At 39.9% G+C, this 21904-nt stretch overlaps 2 protein-coding genes across 3 annotated transcripts in view; both read right to left on the bottom strand.

Moving 5' to 3' along the window:
* Positions 1-475: 475 nt before the first annotated feature.
* Positions 476-8595, bottom strand: eva1a (eva-1 homolog A (C. elegans)). The gene is made up of 4 exons (XM_068575606.1): positions 8523-8595; positions 2669-2843; positions 1774-2130; positions 476-1527 (listed from the first exon to the last, which is right to left on the bottom strand). Exons 2-4 carry the CDS (start codon positions 2769-2771, stop codon positions 1415-1417), a joined length of 573 nt encoding a protein of 190 aa, XP_068431707.1. The 5' UTR covers positions 2772-2843; positions 8523-8595; the 3' UTR covers positions 476-1414.
* A 7965-nt stretch (positions 8596-16560) lies between these two features.
* The window catches only part of itsn2b (intersectin 2b), a 28875-nt gene continuing 23531 nt past the window's right edge, over positions 16561-21904 (bottom strand). For both annotated transcript variants that reach the window (XM_068591918.1, XM_068591828.1), the window contains 10 exons: positions 21436-21534; positions 21233-21316; positions 21023-21106; positions 20870-20932; positions 20319-20468; positions 19608-19726; positions 19446-19528; positions 19237-19320; positions 18685-18858; positions 16561-18525 (listed from right to left, as the gene is read on the bottom strand). In XM_068591918.1, coding sequence (XP_068448019.1) covers positions 18377-18525; positions 18685-18858; positions 19237-19320; positions 19446-19528; positions 19608-19726; positions 20319-20468; positions 20870-20932; positions 21023-21106; positions 21233-21316; positions 21436-21534 — 1089 coding nt within the window. In that variant the 3' untranslated portion in view covers positions 16561-18376. The remainder of the gene's footprint in view (positions 18526-18684; positions 18859-19236; positions 19321-19445; positions 19529-19607; positions 19727-20318; positions 20469-20869; positions 20933-21022; positions 21107-21232; positions 21317-21435; positions 21535-21904) is intronic.

Here is a 21904-nt window from a genome sequence, read left to right on the forward strand (position 1 = left end):
TTAAATAAATACTGGGCTGTGGGTGGAAGGGCACATTTTCAACACTAGGGGGAGTCTGACTCCAATAATCGATCATTCTCACAGAACATAAATGATAGAGTTAGCATCTTTGTGCATTACCCCAGACTCGCCTTGCCCTGTGTCCAACGAGCACGAAAAGTCACATTTGTGTGGAACAGTAAGCACTGTAACTGTGACTGGTTGGTAAGGGCATCTACATTGTGTTGACCTTCACTACACACCTTTACTTTTTGATCAGATTGATCAGATTTAATATTAATTTCAATGCTGTCAACATGATAGTTCCATGGAAATATTGTCTCTTCTGGACTCCCAGAACAGCAGATGACACTCATGTACAACATTCCCAAAGACATTTAAAAACTGTTAAAAAAAGAAATGTGAGCCACAATATTTCCTTTTAATATGGGACTTTACTTTATGTACAAACAACCGCTTCCATAAATTCCTGCAATGAAAGTTTACACTTTTTTATCATTTCACTATCACAGAAGTCAAAGAAAGAGAAGCAGCATGGCTCTTGTGCAGCGACACCTGGACCTGATCGGCCTCTAACAGACATGTCATATTATACCTTGCATATTTTAGTGTCCTGTTTCTCTTTATCTAGGGATGCAGAATTAAAGCAGTAGAAGCACCAGTACATGTATCTTGACATGAGCAAAGTCGCTCACCATTTTATTCTCCAGTATCTTTTATTGTCTTTAAAGGTCCTGAATCCAAAATTCAGAGCATTAATTTCAGAGCGCTCACACGACGGTTACCGTTGTCGACTTAGAAGCAATAGAAATGCTCCAAATTCTTCATTGAGCACCTTTCATTTCGGTTCCAGTTCACACCAAAAAGGGTGAGCTGAGAAAAGTGCAACATATCACATTATCACCAATATTTGGACCCAAACACTCACTTACAGCTGCGGCGTTGCGGCCTCATCCTTTTTTGTCCATAATTCTCAAAAGCACCAGTTAAAAATGTGAAAGGTATAAAATCCCTTGTTGAGTTTTCACCAAAAGCGGTTCCACATCGCAGGATGTGCCCACTCTGAAGGTCCGCTGTGTCTCTGTCAGCTTACTTGTTTGTTTTTTGGTTGACAAGGACATTGTTCTTCCAAGCATTTCAGTGTCAACCTGTATTTGAGGACTGAGGCATCACAACTCATATGATTTTGCTTGTTGTTTACAGAATGGAGGGGACTGCTCCTGGCAGTACTGCCACTAATAGTTTGAAGAGTCTCTTTGGTGCAGTGCTGACAGCAATCCCGATCTGATGATTTATGTTCATTTCATCCCTTGTTTTTTTTCTTAATTTGTTTACTTTTCACCTTTTATCCATCTGTTCACCTGTTTATCTTCTTGTCCCTACGTCTCTGACTATTTGCCTGTTTGATTATCCGTCAGTAATATCTGTTTAGGCTTTGAGTGACAGTACTGATGTCCGGTTGTCCGTTCATCCAGATCTCTCGGAGAATCCGTTCCCGCTCCTCCAGCCTCTGAGCCCGGTCCAGCTCTGACGACACACACACACACACACGATTAAAACACGTCCATACAGTATCCATTCACATAACCATCAAATTTCACATCACTGTTAAGATATGAGCCTGCATGACAGCTGTGAGATACACAGTTTGTGAGTGAGTGTGTATAAATGTGTATTGACACATTATAAAGTTAAAAAACACTGGAAGGAAAACTCATTCTTTAAAACGATACTATGTGTGTGTGTGTGTGTGTGTGTGTCTGTGTGAGGTACCCTCAGCCGACGTAAACATGGTGGCGTGCAGCAGGGCTCTCTCAAAGCGTCTGCGTCTCCGTGACGACAGGTCAGACGTGTCGTCCCAGTCCTCTGATTCGCTGTCCCCAGTAGGCCCAGTTCCTCCAGTGGCAACAACAGCAGTGTTGTCTGGATTACTGTCAATGGGCTGATGGACGGGACAGCTGAGGTGGCGATGCTGATGATGCCTGTTCCTGTGGCGATGGTTAGGGTGCTTACTGTTGCCATAGTGACAGTCTGCACGACAGTGTATCTGGAAGACGATGGCGCAGAGCGTGACAAGCAAGCCGACGCAAACTCCGCCCAAAAACACCAAGGCTGTCCTCTCGGGTTGGTCTGAGAGAAAAAGTAGTAAAAATACATAAAAAATTGTCACTGCTCTTGCATAACCATGTGGTCTCAGACTGCCATCTCACACGTCCTCTCACATGTTCACTCCTCTCACCTGTTCACTCCTCTTACCTGTTCACTCCTCTTCCCTGTTCACTCCTCTTCCCTGTTCACTCCTCTTCCCTGTTCACTCCTCTCACCTGTTCACTCCTCTTACCTGTTCACTCCTCTTCCCTGTTCACTCCTCTTCCCTGTTCACTCCTCTTCCCTGTTCACTCCTATCACCTGTTCACTCTTCCCTGTTCACGCTCCCCTGTTCACTCCTCTTCCCTGTTCACTCCTCTTCCCTGTTCACTCCTCTTCCCTGTTCACTCCTCTCACCTGTTCACTCCTCTCACCTGTTCACTCCTCTCACCCGTCCACTCCTAAAGATCCCCCACCCGAGCTTTCTCACCGGTTGTTGTTTTTGTTAGCTTGTTCTCTGGCTACCAAGATGACTGGGATCCCACATCACAGTCATGGTAGTGTGTCTGATTGGACCTACCTGCAATGAAGGTGTAAGCTGCCAGTATGTTGCTAAGCAATGCCATCTCCTGGGAGACCACCTTCACCTCCATATTTGGGGTTCCTGACGTGGGACTGCTCATGATTTCACTTGTTCTGTTCTCCTGCAGAGGTCAGTGGAGTTCATGCTCGGAGACTCCCGCTAGATCACAGGTCTGAGGGGTGGAGGGTAGAGGACAGAAGTAAGACATGGTTATATGGTTAGAAACACAGTCTACAAATCATCTCTCCCCTTAAGTTGAATCAATTGTGAATAAATTCAGAGGCCAAACCCCAGACTAAAACTCCCATGTATATTCTCAGAATTACACCTTTAGTCTATCTCTCCAGAACTAAAACCTGTCCCGTGTCAAGAGAAGATGAGGTAATTATAATATAATTATAGTACTTTGGAAATTGGGACACCTTGTACCTTAATCTATACATCATTTCTCAATCCCCCCCTTGTTTCTAACATGCCTGAGCTGTTTGCCTGAAGGGTTGAGGAGAAAAGACAGCCAATTAAACTTGGGGCTTTCCCCCCTCGGTCATGTACAACTGAAAGTAATAAAGTAGCTATTCACTCACAAACACAAATTCTGTTGCAGTCAGTATGCATTCAATTGGTACATTATACCTATTCATAACGTTGTACCTTGAATTTTTACTTTTTATTTCAAATTATTATTATTATTATTATTTCAGATTAGCCAGAAAAGCATGCTAACTGCAAAATGCTAGAGACCATCCCGATATTTTTTTATTACTGCATTTAACAGGCTATGTATTGGGAACATACTACATCCTTTTCTGGAATACTTAATAATATGGTAGTATGGGTGGGAACACACAGATAATGTTTCAACAAGGTAATTATGTAAGTTTTTGAAACTTTTTATTTAATGTGCTATATATGTTTACTGTTAATTTTATTTTTTTTTACTTGTTTTATGTTGTTATTATTTGTTACATGTTAAAAATAAATGTATCCAATACAATCGAAAATCTAGTTATAAACCTTTCTCTTCAGTGACATACACTATGGAGTTCTTGTGCTGTTGGATGGCAACAGTTTGACTTGATTTCCATTGTGCTTGGGCTATACAGCTGCACCATTATACACTGTGTTGTTAATGTAACGCCCTGAAATACGTTATCAAATGTTGTTATTTCAATTGGGCAGACATCATTTCAGAAGTTCCCTCACATTCATTTACTTGTGTGACTCAAGTGAAGGTAAAATAGTTGGTGACCAGACCACTAGGTGTCAACAAACAGCCGTCAGCCAACTTTGTCTTTGTATGTTGTAAATAGACTCAGATCAAGATGTTGCTGACCTTGCTGGTAGACATAAACACACTCAGACAGAGGCTGTGATGTCTCTGTCACAGACAAGCTGGTGTCATGGACTGAGCAAAGGCAAAATAAATCCCACTTACTGAAAGACTTCGACCATGATTTGATTTTTATTGTGTGGGTTGACTCCATCACATTGATTTCTGTGCTGAAATTGTTGACTTGTGTTTACATCAATACTCGACAGGCATGTGGTATTTTCCTTTGGGGGATTTTATCTGTATGAAAAGGGCTTCAACCCAATTCCTAAAGATATCACCCAAACCCAAACTATTAATATATCTACTTTCTTTGTCTTGTGCAGCTCTCCTTCAGACAGATTGAGCTGAAGATGAGACCTGGAGGTGATTTGCTAACACTCGCCGTGGGCCTTGATGTGTTATGAGCGTGTTTCAGGGACTGATGTTAAGATATCAGCCAGTGCCACATTTATGGCCCACATTAGTCTGCAACAGCCAGGATAAATGTAGAGTAGAGATAGAGACAAATAGTTCTATACAGTATTGTGTCTCGACACGTAGCCCCACACCCAGACTGGAACTCCCCCATACACACTCAGAATTACACCTTCACTGTGTGTTAGTTATGGATAGCTCTGATACAAAATTAATCTTTAGTATCTTTAGAATCTTTCTAAACTGGTCCAGCCTCTCTGATGGTGGAGAGAGAGCAGGAGAGCTGTCAGAGGGGAAGGTAGGTATAAAGAGTAACAAAGCAGAAGATCCTTCTTTCTCTGTCAGGAGAGTAGGATTGGGAAGAAAACAAGATGACTCCACAGTATCTGATTGTCTTTCTTAATTTCTTTCTAACCTGGCCCAAGTTGAGAGCTTCACAGTCTATCTGATCCGGTTTTGTTTCTTGTGGAGCACTTTTATGAGCGTTGCTTTATGCTTCACTCTTAATGCAAGTTTCAATATTTTAAATATGATGGCACATTGCTGTGGATTACATCTTTTTTTCAACCAAGAAAGCTTTGAGCTGGTTAGGATGTACTTGGCTGAAAAAATATTTTAATGGGGGTACACCACTGAAAAAAGGTTGAGAACCACTGCTTTAAACTGATCACAGATTATAGAAACATGCAAACTTTGACAACGTTTAAGTTAACTTTGCTTAATGTGGTGAGACTGGGTTATACTGCTCCAAACCTAACATGTCCAGCAATTCAAGGCTCCCTCCTCTTACAGTGGATAATGCCAATGAGCAACAACCCTGACAGTCTTGTGTTAGATAACAACTTACTGAGTTCACTAACACTCAAATCCTGCAAATATTTAAAATCTCTGTTTTTAAAGATAAATTAAAATCTGTAAATTTCTTTTATTCTCTTTATCTGCAATATTTTAACACTTAAGTTCTGCAATATTTGAAAATATGAGTAACATTTTAAATATGTGAACTCTGCTTGAAGCATAACACCATAATTAGCTGTGAAGCCCCACGGGAAGACTGAAATTCTTCACTAACATTTTGTAATATTTTTGTATCTCTTATCCCAAATGAAATGAAGCTCTGTAGATGTGAGCATTAATCTTGTTATGAAAATACAAATGCAGACTGCAGCAGGGTTAAAATGACACAGACATTGGTTTTCGCTTTTTGTAGAGATTCTTTTTTAATTTTATGAACCCGTTGTGATTTCCCAAGCTGACAACTTTAAACACATCTCATTACACATACATTGGATGTTGATGAGTGTTTTCCCCATTAAACCTTTTATTAATGATTGCAAATGGACCTAATCACTCAATAAAGACAGACCAGACTTCATGACAAACAACTGCATATGTACCCGACCATGAAAACACAATTTTCTCTCACAAGTCTTAAACTGAACAGAAGTATAAATACACCAAAATCTGCCGTAATGGCTGTAAAGACATGGCAAAAGTTTAAACTCTAACAAATAAAAAATGTATGATGCTTTCAGAGAAGATCAAACTGACCTAATTTTTGAAGATGTTTTCTGCTGTAAAAACAGAAGGTGCAGTACTCTTGATATGTTCATGAAAACTGAGATCCAACTAAAGAAAAAGCAAAAAGCATTACGTCTCACCCCTACATCCGATTAGCATAAAAAACAACCACGTAGTTATTTTACAAAACTAACAAAACAGTCTAAAAGCAATGCATCAACTCAGTAATTGGGAGAGGAAACAACATGACAACAGATCACATGACATTGCAATGAAACATAACACAACCAAACACACAACAACCTCCGAGCAATTCTAAAGCCACTGACTGTCAGGGCCATTTTGTGATGTTATGTGTAAATGCTGCAGGATGTGATTGCCCCCCTCTCTCTCTCTCTCTCTCTCTCTCTCTCTCTCTCTCTCTCTCTCTCTCTCTCTCTCTCTCTCTTTTTCTCTCTCTCTCTCTCTCTCTCTCCTGTTTCTACTCTCTCGTCCAATCTTCTGGATCCCTCAATTTAGGTTACTATTTGTTACAGCACAAAGCATGTCATCATGCCATCACAAGTCATGCTGTAGCTCAGGGCGATGAGCGGTCGTCCCGTTACCACAAGGTAGCCGATTCGCTCCCCAGTCGCCATTCACATATGGAAGTGTCCCTGAGCAAGACACCTAACCCCTAGTTGCTCCTAGTTGCTCCTCGGGCGCCTCACAGGGCAGCCCACTGCTCCTTAACAAGGATGGGTTAAATGCAGAGAAGAATTTCCCCCCAGGGGATTAATGATGAGTTTCTTTCATTTATAGTTTGGTATATTATCAGCATGCTTTTGTATTAAGCATTTCATGGAACACACTTTGTTGAAAACAAAAATGAAAAAGTAACTAATACGAACAAGTACGAGCAGCGAAACGATGAACAGAAGAAGAAACTGTCCCAACAGGTAAGTGTTGTGAAAACTCAGCTCTATCAGGCAGCTGAACATCACAGTTACGTAAAGACATTAGTATGAGACACTTGGCCTGCAGCCAGCTCATTACAGCCACTTTGTTCAACGGTCTAGACAACAGGAGCTGTTTACTCTGACAATATGACAATATGCTTGGGAAGATTTGTTTTTTCAAAATAAATCTATTATTCATGATGAGATAGTTAGATTGTTAGATTTGAAGACCACTTTTGTGTCGGTAGTAAACATGAAGCTGCAACCAGCAGCCACTTAGCTTAGCATAGCATAGAGACTGGAAACAGGGGGAAACAGCTAGCCTCGCTCTGTCCAAATGTACCAAAAACCAAGCTCAATAATCTAAACGCTACTTTTTAATCTGTTGAACTAAAGTGTAAAAACTAAAATTTAGAGGTTAACGTGCTAAACCATTTTTCCATCAGCTACTAATTTATTAGGTGAATTAGCTAAAACTAATGCAGTCAAATATAACCGTTCTGCAATAAATCATTAGGTTTTAATGTTTGGTATGCATTTACCTGTTTTAAAGCGATAGTGATTCCACTTTAGGAGTTGTTTGTTTCCTTCGGAAACAGAGCCGAGCTAGCTAGAACTACATGTCTTTTCCACAGCAGCCATTTTAACGTGTCAAGGCAGGACAAACACAGTGTAATTGATAAATTACCTGAATTATGGTCAGGTTCTATTTAGTGGGTCAAGGCCCTTCCAGCGAGCCAGCATGCACAATACAATAATTAATGTTAAAAATTACAGCTGTGTTTACCCTGCAATGACATGTCAAAATGGCTGCTGTGAAAAGTACCTATTGGTTTAAGCATGGTCGAAACTACTGAATGCATCAGGTTTATTATTCAGAAGTCTAAACTACTGAATGCATCAGGTTTATTATTCAGAAGTCTAAACTACTGAATGCATCAGGTTTATTATTCAGAAGTCTAAACTACTGAATGCATCAGGTTTATTATTCAGAAGTCTAAACTACTGAATGCACCAGGTTTATTGCATCATGGCAGGTCAGACAGAAAAAAGGTCTTGATCCAACATGCCTCCTATTTTTATGGATTCTGATCTTTCTCTTCGCTTTTCCTTTATGTCTCAGTGCAGTCTGGCAAAATTTGTACGTGGCACAATAGCTCTTTGTTTTCTGCACGTGGTCAAGAAGACTGTATGGTTCTTAAACCTGCTCCAGCTGAGCTCTCACTGCACACCAGCACACACATCGTCCACGTGCGCTCATCACACTTTAAGCGTATTTCTCCCTCTGTGTGTGTGATGCTAATGCGATGTGACACTGGCCTTTCCATCCACAGCTGCACCGTTACTATCTAACATGACCTGCGGAGAGAGTAGAGGAAGCGACAAAGAGAAACAGTATCTACTCAGAATTAAAATAAAAAATAAGACAGATAGCGAGAAAGAGAACTAGGGCAGGAGAAAGTAAAGATAGTCCAGAGGAAGAAAGGTCAATTTGGAGAGGAAAAGAAAAAGAAAGTAACTCACTCTATACAACATATTACCCTTAGCATCAACATCAATATCGACAAAGACAATAACATCAGTAGCAGCATCAACATGTGCAATTCTCACCTCACACTCACGCAAACACACTGTTCATACTTACATTTCATTATTGCCAAGATCCCATCTGCAGTCCATCCTCTCCTCTCCGCTCCTCCACTCGTCTCCTCTTCCTCCCCTCTCTTTCCTCTGCTCTGCTCTCGTCCTCTCCTCTGTCTGCTCTGTAGTCTTCTTCTCTCTGCTCTCTCCTCCCCTTTTTCTCCTCTCCTATTATCTCTTCTCTGCTCTTTGCCTTTACTCCAAAGACAAAAAAACACTAACAGTATAATTATGTGAATAAATGTTGTGCGTCCTTCCCAGTTGTCAGACAGGCCAACGTACAAAAGCCCAATTCATTTTCTTTTGTTGATACAAATTAAAATGTTCAGTTATTATCCCTCAGTTCTTCTTTCTCTGTAGAGCAGCAGGAGGGTTGTTGGTCCAACTGTTTTGCAGAGTTGAGTTTTCTGAAATTCCATTTTATTTTTCCAGTTATTTTCCAGACAGGGAGACAGAGGTCAGGTCCTCAGGGCAGAAATGTGACATGAAAGACACCGACAAGTTGGCCAAATCCCTCTCTCCTCTTTCTCCCAAATGTCTGCTTTCCTTTCTCTCTCTCTCTCACCGACACACACGCACACACACACACACACACACACACACACACACACGCACACACACACACACACACACACACACACACACACACAGTCACACTCACGCACGCACACAGTCTCACTAACGCATGCACACAGTCACACTCACGCATGCACACAGTCACACTCACGCATGCACACAGTCACACTCACGCATGCACACAGTCACACTCACGCATGCACACAGTCACACTCACGCACATAGTTGTAAATGCAAAATCGCTGCCTCCGCCTTCCTGCCCTCAACAGCAAGAGGAGAGAGAAAGGAGTGAAGGAGAGAGCGACGGACAGAGCGACACTCTGCCTGAAAAAAAATCCAATGTGAAATTCTGATTTTGAAATCTGTAATTAAATACAAGTGTCCCGTATAATGCTGAAAAACCAAATATAACTATATAAATGAACCATATGTGAAATATCCAAAAATCCAATGTGCCTATAGAATATATGACTTTATCACAGTTACATGTTATTTAAATAGCATTTATCAAAACCAGTGTTAAAAAGTGTTTTAAATGCAATAAATATAAAAAAAAAGAACAAAAGAGAATAAAATCAAGAACACAAAAGATAATGAAACATAAGATGACAAACAGCAAATGTGCAGTGTTTATGCATTTTGCATGAATAGACAGAGGTGATAATGAATGTCAGTGAATCAGTGAAAAAGAGTGAGGATTTCATTCAGCTGTCAACTTCTCAAAGATGCCTGCTGCTGCTGTTTGCTTGGACATCCAATGGGACAATACCGACTTTTATTCATGTGTGCGTGTGTGTGTGTGTGTGTGTGTGTGTGTGTGTGTGTGTGTGTGTGTGTGTGTGTGTGTGTGCATGTGACAGAATTTTAGGGACACATGTGAATGATGTTTCAGAGCTAAATCAACAATTTTCTAAAAATAACTATCGGATACCATTTATGAAATTTTTATCAGCCTACCTGTCATCTCAGCAGGTTATTTCCGTGCTTATGTTACGCAACGGGAAAAGCCTGAGAAAGCAATAGCAATAGCTCTCAACAAGTATAGGACAAAAAAAACACCAAAAACTTTACGTAGAATAGGTTTTAAGACGGGGCTGTACGCTGGTGTAGTGGCCAGGATGTTTTAAGACAATGAAAGCAACTGTATGAACTAGTGCTGTGTTTTAACTGAATCAACAAAACACATGCTTTTGTAAAGGTTATGATCTGTTTACACAATATTTAATAATACTCAAAAGCATTGTGATACTGGGTGTGCTTTAGTCAATCTGAAATCTCAGCACATTTTAGCCTGCTTACCTCAACAGACTACATAATTACTGCAGAGAGAACATCACAAGACATTGCATTAACTCCTTCATGGTTATTAAGGTTTTTATTATGCCCTGAACAGTAAACAAAGGTGGAAACAGACATCTTTCTGTTCTGGTCTCTGCTGTTTAGAAGGTCACTGCGGCACAATATAATATAAATAATATTACAGTATCAATATTATATGATTCATATAATATGATAATGTATCATTCATTTTTAATAAGTAATAGTCCAAGGTCATCTGCAAATAGTCTTCAGAATCAACCCCTACAATATCCCTCTTCATCCTTAGTCCTCTCTTCATCCTACTCATTTCCATAGCTATCTTCACCTTCATCATCTGCATGAATTATGTTATTTACCATATTGTTTGTCTTTCTAATATCTTGATGTCAAACAAAAGGACTCAGAATATAACGCACACACATCTCTAAAACCTAATGCAAGGCCACCCCTAAGTCAACTCAAACTGAACGTCATAGGATGTATGTTAATGTATTATGTCCAATCCAACTCCACTTTCGTCTGAGAATCAGCATGTCGATTGGATCCCGGCTTGTTCTTTTCCACAGGTCCACATTGCTTATTTTGTCCTTCCCCCAGATGTTCATTATCCTTCTGAGGCAGGTGTTGATGAATGTTTGCAGCATGTGTGTTGATTGCTTAGTGGTTCTCCATGTCTCGGATCCATACAGCAACACCTGCTTCACGTTGGAGTTAAAGATGTGTAACTTGGTGTTAATGGATATGTTCTTTGAGCTCCAGATCTTCCTGAGCATATTAAACACCCCTCTTGCCTTGTTGATACGGCTTTTTATGTCCACCTCTGTACCTCCCGTAGTGTCCACAACGCTGCCCAGGTATGTGAATGCCTTCACTTCCTTGAGGGCATTGCTGTTCTTGAGGATGGGGTTGCTGGATTTGGAGTGAATCTTGATAACCTGCTTCTTTGCTGTATTGGGGTTTAGACCAAGTTTTGACGCAGTTTGTGAGAGTCTGTCTGTCTTTTCTTGTATCTGTGCTTGTGTATGTGAGAGAAGAGCCAAGTCATCCGCAAAATCGAGGTCGTCCAGCTGCTCCCCCACCCAGTGTCCACTGGATCTCATTCTTTCCCTCCTCAGTTGTTTCCCTCATAATCCAATCTATTGCCAGGAGGAACAGGAATGGAGATAGAAGGCATCCCTGTTTGACGCCCGTCCTAACGTCAAAGCTCCCAGAGAGTTGGCCTGCATGGATGACTTTGCATGACGTTCCTTCGTATGAGTTCCTGATTAGGTTTGTAATCTTGGTGAGTAGTCCATAAGGTGCCATAGTCCTGTTCTGTCCAAGCTGTCGAATGCTTTCTCAAAGTCGATAAAATTGATGTAGAGGGAGATGTTCCAGTCAATAGACTGTTCAATTATGATGCGTTGTGTAGGTGATTGAACTCAAACTAAAGGAAAGACGGTTTTTACAGCCTCAACAACGCTGGCTTCTGAGGCAAAAACATCCTCAAATCATCAACATATTTCAATCAACAGAGAGACTCAAAGATATCAGCGCTTTCAGCGCTGATATCTTTGTGAAGTTAAAAATGTCACCATGACTGACTGTGGAGCTGTTCTTGTCTCTGTATTAGAGTGACATACACACACGCTTAAAAGCGGTCAGGCTGATACAGACTCAAAAATGAATTCAGCTAAAATGAAACTACACATTAATTACAATTTTTTGGTGTTCGTTTCTGTGATATTGTCTCATGTTTCATGTGGTATGTATTGTCATGTTTTGAATCGTCAAAGTATTTCATGTCCTCTATGCAGCATTATGCTTTGAGCTGAATTATCATAGGTGATGAAACTGAGGTAAATATTTAACCTTTTTTCTCTTCAGCAACGTTTTCTCTCCAGTTTAACAATCATAACTCCCTTGATTTAGTGTTACTGCATAACCATTTGGTTCCAGGACTGAAGAATAACTGAGAATTGAGAAAATAATTGTGGTTAATTAACTCCAGGTTTGAGGACATGAATATTTTACCTTTTGTTGAATGACCTTTCTCTCTTTGACTCACTACTATTGTAACAGCTGTTCAAGTAACCTGTTCTAACTGTTTTCATGGCTCACAAACAGTTAAAAAGTTCAGCAAATGTTTCCACCAAAATGACTTCAGGTCAATGTTGTACTTCCATATTATATTTGCCCCAGTGTGTGTAGCTAAGCTGCAGCAGCCTGTTTTTCTTTTGAAACTAAATATGTTTGGTCATGATTAATGTCTAATGGTTGTTACTGGAAGTTGCATTCATGATTTGTATGTGAAATGTGAATGAATTGCCTTCATTAATTAAATGTATTTTTCACTGATATGATTTCCATCCACCCTGCTACGTCCAGTCGACCCCGTTATCTGAGTTTGATTTTTAATGATACTTAAATAAAATCAACAAATATAAAGCATATATTTGTGGTTACTTGCAAGTTATGAATTGGCAAAATTAAATAACTAAAAAATGGGGTAAAATTACATTGAAATTCCTCTTGTTATATCAAAAAGAAATGTGGGTAAATTAAAGAAAAACTTTTTTCAAATTAATGCTTGTTTGTAAATACGGTGTTACATATATTTTATAGCTAAAGTAAGGGACATGTTTACTCTTAGACCATGTAATATTCTAATACCTGGTTATTGAAGACACATTAATATGCATTCAATAGACATTCAGAAAGTGCTTCTGTCTGCTCTATGAGAGAAGATTGTGGTCAGATTCAACATGGAGTCCAATGAAGCAGTTGGTTGGACTTCATGTCGCTTTTAGGCTCAAAGAAGTAAAAGAGTAAGTCTGTGGGATTCCACGACGCATGTGTACCACAAGGACAAGATTTATTACGTTTTTATCCAGCAATGGTGTATGGGAATTCCCCTATTAACACATTCTTTTTTTGTTGTTGACTTTCTGCGCATCGCCACACCAAATGAAAGTGAGGATATATAGAAAAGCCACTTGTTAAGCAAGAGAAAAAAGTGAAAATGTGATTGGAAATCATACCTCATAGACAACACCCCATCATAATCAAGTAATCACCATCTTGATCTTTTTCATGAATCCGAAAATGTAATTATAAAAGCCTTGACCAAGCCAACACACAGTGATACAAGGTATTTTTCTTGTCTCTGGAAGCATTGGAACAAGTGTTTGTATGTTTTTAACCACGAGTGACTTTTTTAACTAATGATTATACCTGTGTCCTTGTATTGTAGTGTATTGTATTTTATATAGTGTTGTTGTTCTGGTTGTTGTTATATGGACTTACAAGTCTGAAATAAATAAAAGAAATATTTACTGATGAATACAAATAAACTGATCTTAATCTTGTTCTCCATTCAAAATGCTCAAAACATGCACCACTTACCAATAAATAATGCATGTATTTCTGCACCTCCTGCTCAGTGTGATTAAATATTAACACTCTTAACTTGTTGTCAGTCATCTCTGAAATAGCAAGGGACAGGAGTTGTGAGTTTCAGAAGTGGGTGGGAATGCTGAACTGCATAACAGTACATTATTTGCTCCACTGGTATTTAATTTAATTATTCATGAACCAAAGGGTAAACCTTCAGGTCAGTGTGGACAGTCTTTGTTAAGTTCAAGTCAATCAGAAAAATAAAACAGCGTCAGCTTCACTCAAATTCAAGAACACTACTTGCAGGATAATGCTGTTAATTTGTATTTTTGTTTGCACAGCCCATGAACAGCCATAATTTGTATGATAATGTATCAAAGGACAATATGAAATGGGTTGCTTGTTGTGGTGGACTTACGGAGAATAATAACCTTAGTCTGCAGCTCCCTTTGGCTTTACTGAGCTTTGTGAGTTTTAGGTCTTTGTTTAGCTGACCGACCTGCAACTTTAGGGTTTAAAATCCACTGTTCACTACCTGCTCAACACAAACAGCAAACAAACTTAGTTCGAGACTAGTGAACAAGGTGGTGCATTTATCAGAAGAAGAGTAAAATATTTCCCAGATGAGTTGGTGGAGACCAAAACCCCAAATGCACGATAGTGTTGCTCTCCGTCTGCAAATATGACAACAAGCAAGTCAAAGGTTTATGAAACAGTTCAATTTTTTTCTCTGGCATTACCAGCACCAGGTCAATATGGAAGAAAAGTGTCTGCCACAGCTACCAACTAAAACTAATGGGGACTTTGTACTTTACTGACAAAAGACATGAGTTAGCTGCTGCTTTTCTTTTTTAATATTTTATTCATGACAGAGCAAAGGGGGTGACAGGTAAAGAGAACCAGTGAGTGAGATAAAGTATAAAAGAAAAGTGCAGCAAAGCAGAAGAAGAGAGTAGTTTAGAGGCAAAAGGAGGGAAAAAACAGAGACAGAAGGGAATAAACACACATGGAGATGGAGAGAGCGAAAGAGAGAGAGAGAGAGAGAGAGAGAGAGAAAGTGACATGTGCATGGAGGATGAGTCTGAGAGGCCCTCAGTTGCACTTGACTCAGTCATGTAAATGATTTGATTTTCACCACATGAACAGCTGTCTTATGTAACACACAAACACACATAGGCACGCACGCACACACACACTCAACTCAAAAATAATGAGGGTGTCTGTGTTCTGGCCAAAAACCTACACTGAGCAAAGGTGGCATGTAGCAACAGAGAGACAGAGAGGACACGAGAGACCGGATCTTACAGAAAACTCATAGACAATTAATATTCAGGATAATAACACATTTTTCTTATAAGCACTGAAGATTAAATGTGCACAACCATGGACGTGGAAATATCAGTCTCTTTTGCTGCTGTTTCACTCACTTCACAGCTGCTTCACACTGTACAGCACAATTAGAGCTGAAAGATGCTAAAAAGCTCTGTAAAGCTGAGGAGAACTGCAGTCTGGTAAAGACTGAGTTTGTCACCATAAGACCAACCCCTTGCAGACACAAGTCGTAATGTGATCTGTTGTTCATGTGTAAAACTGATCCCAAGGACTTCAAGACTCCGTTACACACTATATATATAAAAGAAAAGTGAGGAAGCTGTCTGTTTGTATTCATCTCTTTGCAAATATTCTATTTTAGCGTTACAATTACAAGCAACATTTAACACAAACTTTTTCTCTTCTTACATTTTCATATTAAAAGGCACATTCTGTCTTTTTAATCTACGTCTGTGACACATTAGTTCCTTATCGAGTGTAGGAATTAGTTACCATTAATTAGCATCACAGATACCACCACAGTCCCACTGCATTGCATCCATTACTCCCACTGCAGCGCTCTGCTGGAGAAGGTTGAGTTCAGCTGACTTAGTCGACTCGGTTTCGCAGCTGTGTTGCCGTCAGCCCCTTGCAGAGCCACTCAGTGTGGTTACATAATGACTCTTGCTCTTGTGGATCCAGAGCCAGTGGAGGGTGAAGAAGGACTTAATGAGCTCTATTGGTCTGCACTGACGACGCCACACTGAACTCCACTGACTCTGTGGCTGGACACCAACAGAAACCAGTGAAAAACATTTAATGGTATTCTTGTTTCAAATCTTAAAAACTCCTTGAATATTCTTGAACACATATACACACACACACACTTCACTATATTTTATCAAACAATAAAAATATCCTCAAATATGTGATGTACCGGAAAAGATCAAGACAGTTTATGCTTTTAATGTGGAGGAATAAACATTTTTCCTTCCAGTCCCGAATGTCTCCTCTCAAATGCTATACGTCTCCTCATTGTAGGAAACTTAAAAATGTGTTGTTTTCGATTGCATCATGATTGCTGTGTATTATTCACTCCACACAAAATATGACTTAAAAATAGCAACCAAGACCTGCTCATCATAATCATAATGATGAGATGGTGTAATTATGTACAAAGGCCAAAGCAGAGTCACTCAAGATAAGCCCTTTTTGAAAGAAATAACATCAAGATAGAGCTATGTTTAAGATTATCAGCGGTCACATAACATCTAGACGAGCTCGAGTCTCACCGGTTAACATACAGCATTTAAATATTAAATAACAATTTTGTCTTAAGCTGAAGTTCGGGGGATACTCACCTAAAATGTACTGCTGCAGGAGGTTGTGCAGTCAAAGTTCAGTGTTAAATGTAACATTTCTTTCACCAGCCAATAATTTGACAGTTTGTTCACTTTTAATATATCTTTATTTGACTTAAGAAACCCTGATTCAGAGAGTGCCACATGACCAAAGTGAGTACAAACAGCAGGTTACAGACTCCAGGTTGATCATACAGACGAAATAGAGCGGTCTTTATCTCAGTTAGCACAGCAGCAGTCAATGCAGAAAGCTGCAGAAAATGAAAAGTAACATAAGAGAGAATTTAACACTCTACACAGAAGAGGATCGTAGTGCAGTCATTTTGCAAATTTTCCACAATTAACAAAACATAAAAGTTAATGCAGGACTTGAAAACTGAGTTTTGTGGATTGAATAAAAGCGTACAAAACAGCAGGCCTAACAAATGCCTGGTGACCTAGTCTTCTTACAGTAACACTTGCAGAGAAGATGTTTCAGAACAGTATCAACATGTGCCGCATGAACAGTTTCAATAGTTGACGTCACACAAAACAAACCCAGTGTACCAACTGATTATCCAAGAAGACACAGCAAGCAAAGCCGCAACAAACCTTTGGATAGTCACACGCATAATTTAAGAAATAAATACAACAGCTTTCCTTTCCAGAGCACCAGCGCATGCTGCGCTCAGAGTGAGAAACTGGATGTAAAGAACAACAGAGTCAAAATGAAGCAGAAGACCGCAAGAAGTCAACCAACAAAATAAATAAAAAGTTTCGACACACTACATCCTTGTGAAGTTTTCACGGCGGATATTTATGAAGGGCAACTTTTTTAAAGCAATAGAGATGGACAATATTGCAGTCAGTGAGGCGGGGACTGGAGAATGACACTTGAAAATCTGTCTGACAAGGGGAAAGTGTAAAGAACACAAAATTTAAGTGAGCAAATACTGTTTATAATTGCTGACAAACTGTCAATCTGCATTGCCTCAAAATCCTTGAGATCCTCCGCACTGTAAAGGCAGGAAGCGCTGACTCCGCTGTAAAATGAGTTCAAAGTGTTCATCGTACAGCTATTTATATCAGCGGCATTTTGCCGCATAAAACATTTTACAATCCAACTACTTGGCCGTGGCTGATTTTTAACACAAAAGAAAAATAACAGTACAAAGACCAATATCAACCTAAATAATTCTAATGGTTTTAGAAACTGATAGATTTTAAAATAAAAAGATGACTGTTTTAGGTCAGGCACCCATGAAGCAGAGTCTCTCTAAAATCATCAGTCACAAGAAGCCAACCTATACATATCTTGTACGTTAAGAGAAATCACTGAAACCCATTAAATGGCCTTTGTTGACCAGACTTGATCTTGATCACCGATCACTGAAAATCCAACTGTTATAAATGATATGGAGCCGTTAAGAGTCCTTATAATTGATTTATTTATTAATATTTTGACCAGGTCTACCTCCTTCTATAGGCTATACATTCTTACAGCAGAAGATCCAGATGCAAGCCATGACTGTCTCCTATGTTTACGAGGCCAGGCTGTAGTTGTTCCTTTTACCTCCTTCAGAGAGGACAGTACATGTTGTGCAGCTGCAAACAGCCGTGCTACCTCTTCTATCTGAGGTCATGCCAGAAAAAAAAGGGAGAAATTGTACTTGTATTGGTGGGTTTAGATGTTGTCAGACTCTAATCCCTTACTGGAAGATTTAGACGACTTCAGAAGAGGTTTTATTAGTGCTGGTTAATATCGAAATATTAAGGCGTGTTCAGCTCAAGGGCAGGGAGAGAGGAACCGTTTGATTTGGGTTAGTGAAGGGGAACGGGAGGAAAAAAGAAAAGTCTCATTTGGGGACTCTGTAGGAGAAAAATATCCCTATTTGGATGTCTTGATAGAATTATTATTACAGTTCATCCTATATGTCTATTTGTTGGCAAAGAGCTGCAGGTCGAGGCGGACCCACACCTCCCCTGTAGGAACTTCGTGCAGCAGAAGACGACGTGTTACTGGTCCCTTGTTTTCCAACTCTTTCTTAATGGTTGCCACAGGTACTTCGGTTCGACCAAGAAATTCTAAGAAAAAAAGAACATTTTGAATGGGTATTAGAAAAAAATGTGATAGTTGAGTATGTGTGGAGTTCCAGTAGTACAATAGAGAGTTAATGGGAGTTAATGATGGACTGAGGACGGAGAAGAAGATGAAAAAAGGGAAGACACAGGGAGGTGACTGACCATCAGGTGAAAACTGGTCTCTTTCAAAGATGGTGATGCAGAGGACGTCCTGGTAAAGGTCTTTGATGTTGAACTGACAGTTAAAGTTCCACTTGGGGTTGAGAGTGTCGTTGAGCGTTCTGGATGTGAAGATCTGAGCTCCCATGGTCACTTCACAGTAAGGGTTACTTTTACCTGGAGAAGAACATGAAGACAGGTGAGATGAGGGAAGGGATAAGGGAGTAAAAGCAAGTAGAGGAAAGAAGAAGAAAGCCAAGAAGAGATTAAGAACATGGAATAGAGAGGAGGAACAAATACAATAGAAGAGCAACAGAAAAGAGGATTGAAAGGAAGAGAAAAAGAGAAAAAGAAAACATTTAAGCACAAAGAAAGGCCTCACACTGAAAGTAAAGTGATGAGAACAAGGATGACAAAGCACCATAGGCTTTATTTTTTGGCTTCATTAGGTTTTCATGCAGCAGTGCATGCAGCAACGATCAACATACAGATTCTACCAAAACATTTGAAGTTAATTGTAAGGACCCCCTGTAACATGAGTGCAGCCGTGCTCACCATTGGGTTTTCCTGCCTTGAGTTCAGTGGCTTCCAAGATGTTAACAAGAAGTCTGCCGATTCCACTCGTCTTTACAGATCGGGCTGCGCACGCACACGCACACACGCACACACACACACACAGACAGAGAGAGAGAGAGCTGAATCCTGATAGTGTCCCATTTGTTGCCATGAGGAACGGCTGTGCAAAGAAAAGTGTGGATAGAAACCTTGATAGGCCTTTTCCCTTTTTTTCTTTTCCGTTTCAATAAATTCTTCAGATGCAGCCTTGATCTTTTGAACCCAAGCCGTCCTGAAAGCACATATGCACACAGTGATCGTACAGGCCACCATGCGACCGACCACATCTGTCTCTGTGTGTGTGCAGCTACCGTTCATTGATGTTGTCGGTCCTGAGTATATAGACTCTATCGATGTGTGAGATGTGGAAGGTGGGCTCGTCGCTGGAAGGATCCGGCAGCTTCACCAGAACTTCATCTAACATCACAGGCTATAGGAAATACAAGATTATACATTGTCAAGAACACACCAACATTTACTACAAAGGCCCAACCCCAACTCTGCACACTCACTGGATTGGCTGACATCATCAACATGTTTTAAAAATGTATTTTATATTATGAATACTTTGGAATAATTGGAAGTTTAGCATACATTGTAATAATGCAGCATATTGTTACCATGACTCTTGAAGTGTCCCATAAGCTACAATTGTTCACTTTATTATTATTTTTTTAACATTTAGGCACATTATAGAAGGTTAAATATTAATGCCGTCCCTGATAAATTCCGAGCGGATTTCCCTCCTTTGCCACGCAATCTCGGTTTGTGAACATTTTGTAAGGGCTGGACAACCACGTTTTAAATGTCACCAATATCACTATGAACTATATGCCGACTCACAGAAAGGGGGCATGACGGTGTTTAAAAGCCCCCATCGGAGCCCTTATGCACTTGACGATTTGACAGAGGGACGGCCCTGAGCCCTCACACGGGCAGCAGGAACCCGCCTCAAAGTCTGAGAGTGTGGATATCGTGATTGGGCCAAAGTGTATGTGTGTCCGTGTGAGAGTGATTCTTACCGGCTTGTATATCTTGAGCTGTACATTGTTCTTGTTGCTGAACAATTTATCAGGCCCGGACGAGGTGAACTGCTTAGCCGCATGAGTCAAAAGCAGAAAGTCGTTAAAGAGGAAAGCCCAGAGTTCCTTGTTGCTCTTTACCTTGTTCATCTGAAAAGAAACATTATGTATCATATTATTTATAATCACTATATAATTAAACAGTATCTACAAGGATTATGAAAATATTTTGCCAAATGGTGGAACAATAGTCAACTGTTCAGGGTCAGCGGCCAAAAAGCAAATGTTTATATAACAATATTATTCATGCTGCTCTATCACCACCACCTTCTGCTCAGATGAACCAGCGCAATTATCTCCGTGGTGAAATTTGTAATCTGAGGTGACCACGACACCCAGGGTCTGACACAGTAATATTTCACATATCATCTCCCTCTACTCTGCAGTCTGCCTGGTCTCATTAACATTTTAAAAAAAAAAAAAAACTTAGTTGGTGAACTGGAAAATGTTAATTATTTTTGAAATATGACTTTCAGAAAAGTTTCACCCACCTTGCCGCTGTGGAGCAGTTTCCTGGGGCCCAAACAGTTGGTAAGAGAGTTGAAGACCAGGTGCTGTTGAAAGACAATTCATTGTTTTATAAATATTTCATTTCATTCATTATTGATGATACTAAAACGCAAGGTAATTAATAAGCTTAATACCTCTGTAGCACCGTCACACTGTACGTGGTTCTGAATCCATTCCAGTCTGTCAGAGTTTTCCTTCTCTCTCACGCCCTCGTTTACCTGATTAATGCGATAATTCAGTACAGAAATCAAATCTTCTACGCACAGAATGCGGAAAAATAAATAAATCAAAATTTGAATAAAACGAGTGAGGTAATAAAAAAGAGAATCAGTGAAGAAATTAACCTGTTGACAGAGTTCTTCCGCTTTCTCCAGAGCCTCTTTAAGAGTGACTCGGTCAGCATGGCCCTCTACGGTGCTCTCCAGGATCTACACACACACAAAAAAGGCAAAACACTCTTTTTTTTCTCATTACACACAGTAAGGTCAGTGGTCTGAGCACTTAATGATGAGTTCAACAAACAGACACTTATGAACATGAAACCTACGTTTTTGATGTGCAGTGGGTAACGTGTGATCCTCTGCATGGGTTTCAGCAGGAAGCTGGACAGCGGCATTCCTTTACACCTGTAGTCGGTGGCAATTTTCTGATGGGAATAAAACACATTCATGTATGGCAAATTGTCCCTTTTTAAACGGCCAAAATGCTGCAAAATGTATCCACTAATATTTTGAAATACTTTTTTTGCTGTCAATCTTTTACTAGATTGAAATTGCAGGGAACAAGGATGTTTTGTCCCCTTGGTGCCCAGAAGCAGAGACTAAAAATCCAAGCTAAAATAGTCTAAAGTACACCACAAACGCTAAACAAACAATAGATTTTGCACACGTCAGGTAATTTATTGCTTTCATCGGTGCCTTATCATTAACAGTGATTGGACATTCACATAAAAATGTGGCACATTTTCCCTTTAAGATCCTTGTTTCCATCTTCATGGATGTACCCGCAAAACATCT

This window comes from Clinocottus analis, unplaced genomic scaffold, assembly GCF_023055335.1.
Source record: "Clinocottus analis isolate CAN_PGR_092001 unplaced genomic scaffold, fCliAna1.0.p SCAF_1, whole genome shotgun sequence".
NCBI lineage: Eukaryota > Metazoa > Chordata > Actinopteri > Perciformes > Cottidae > Clinocottus > Clinocottus analis.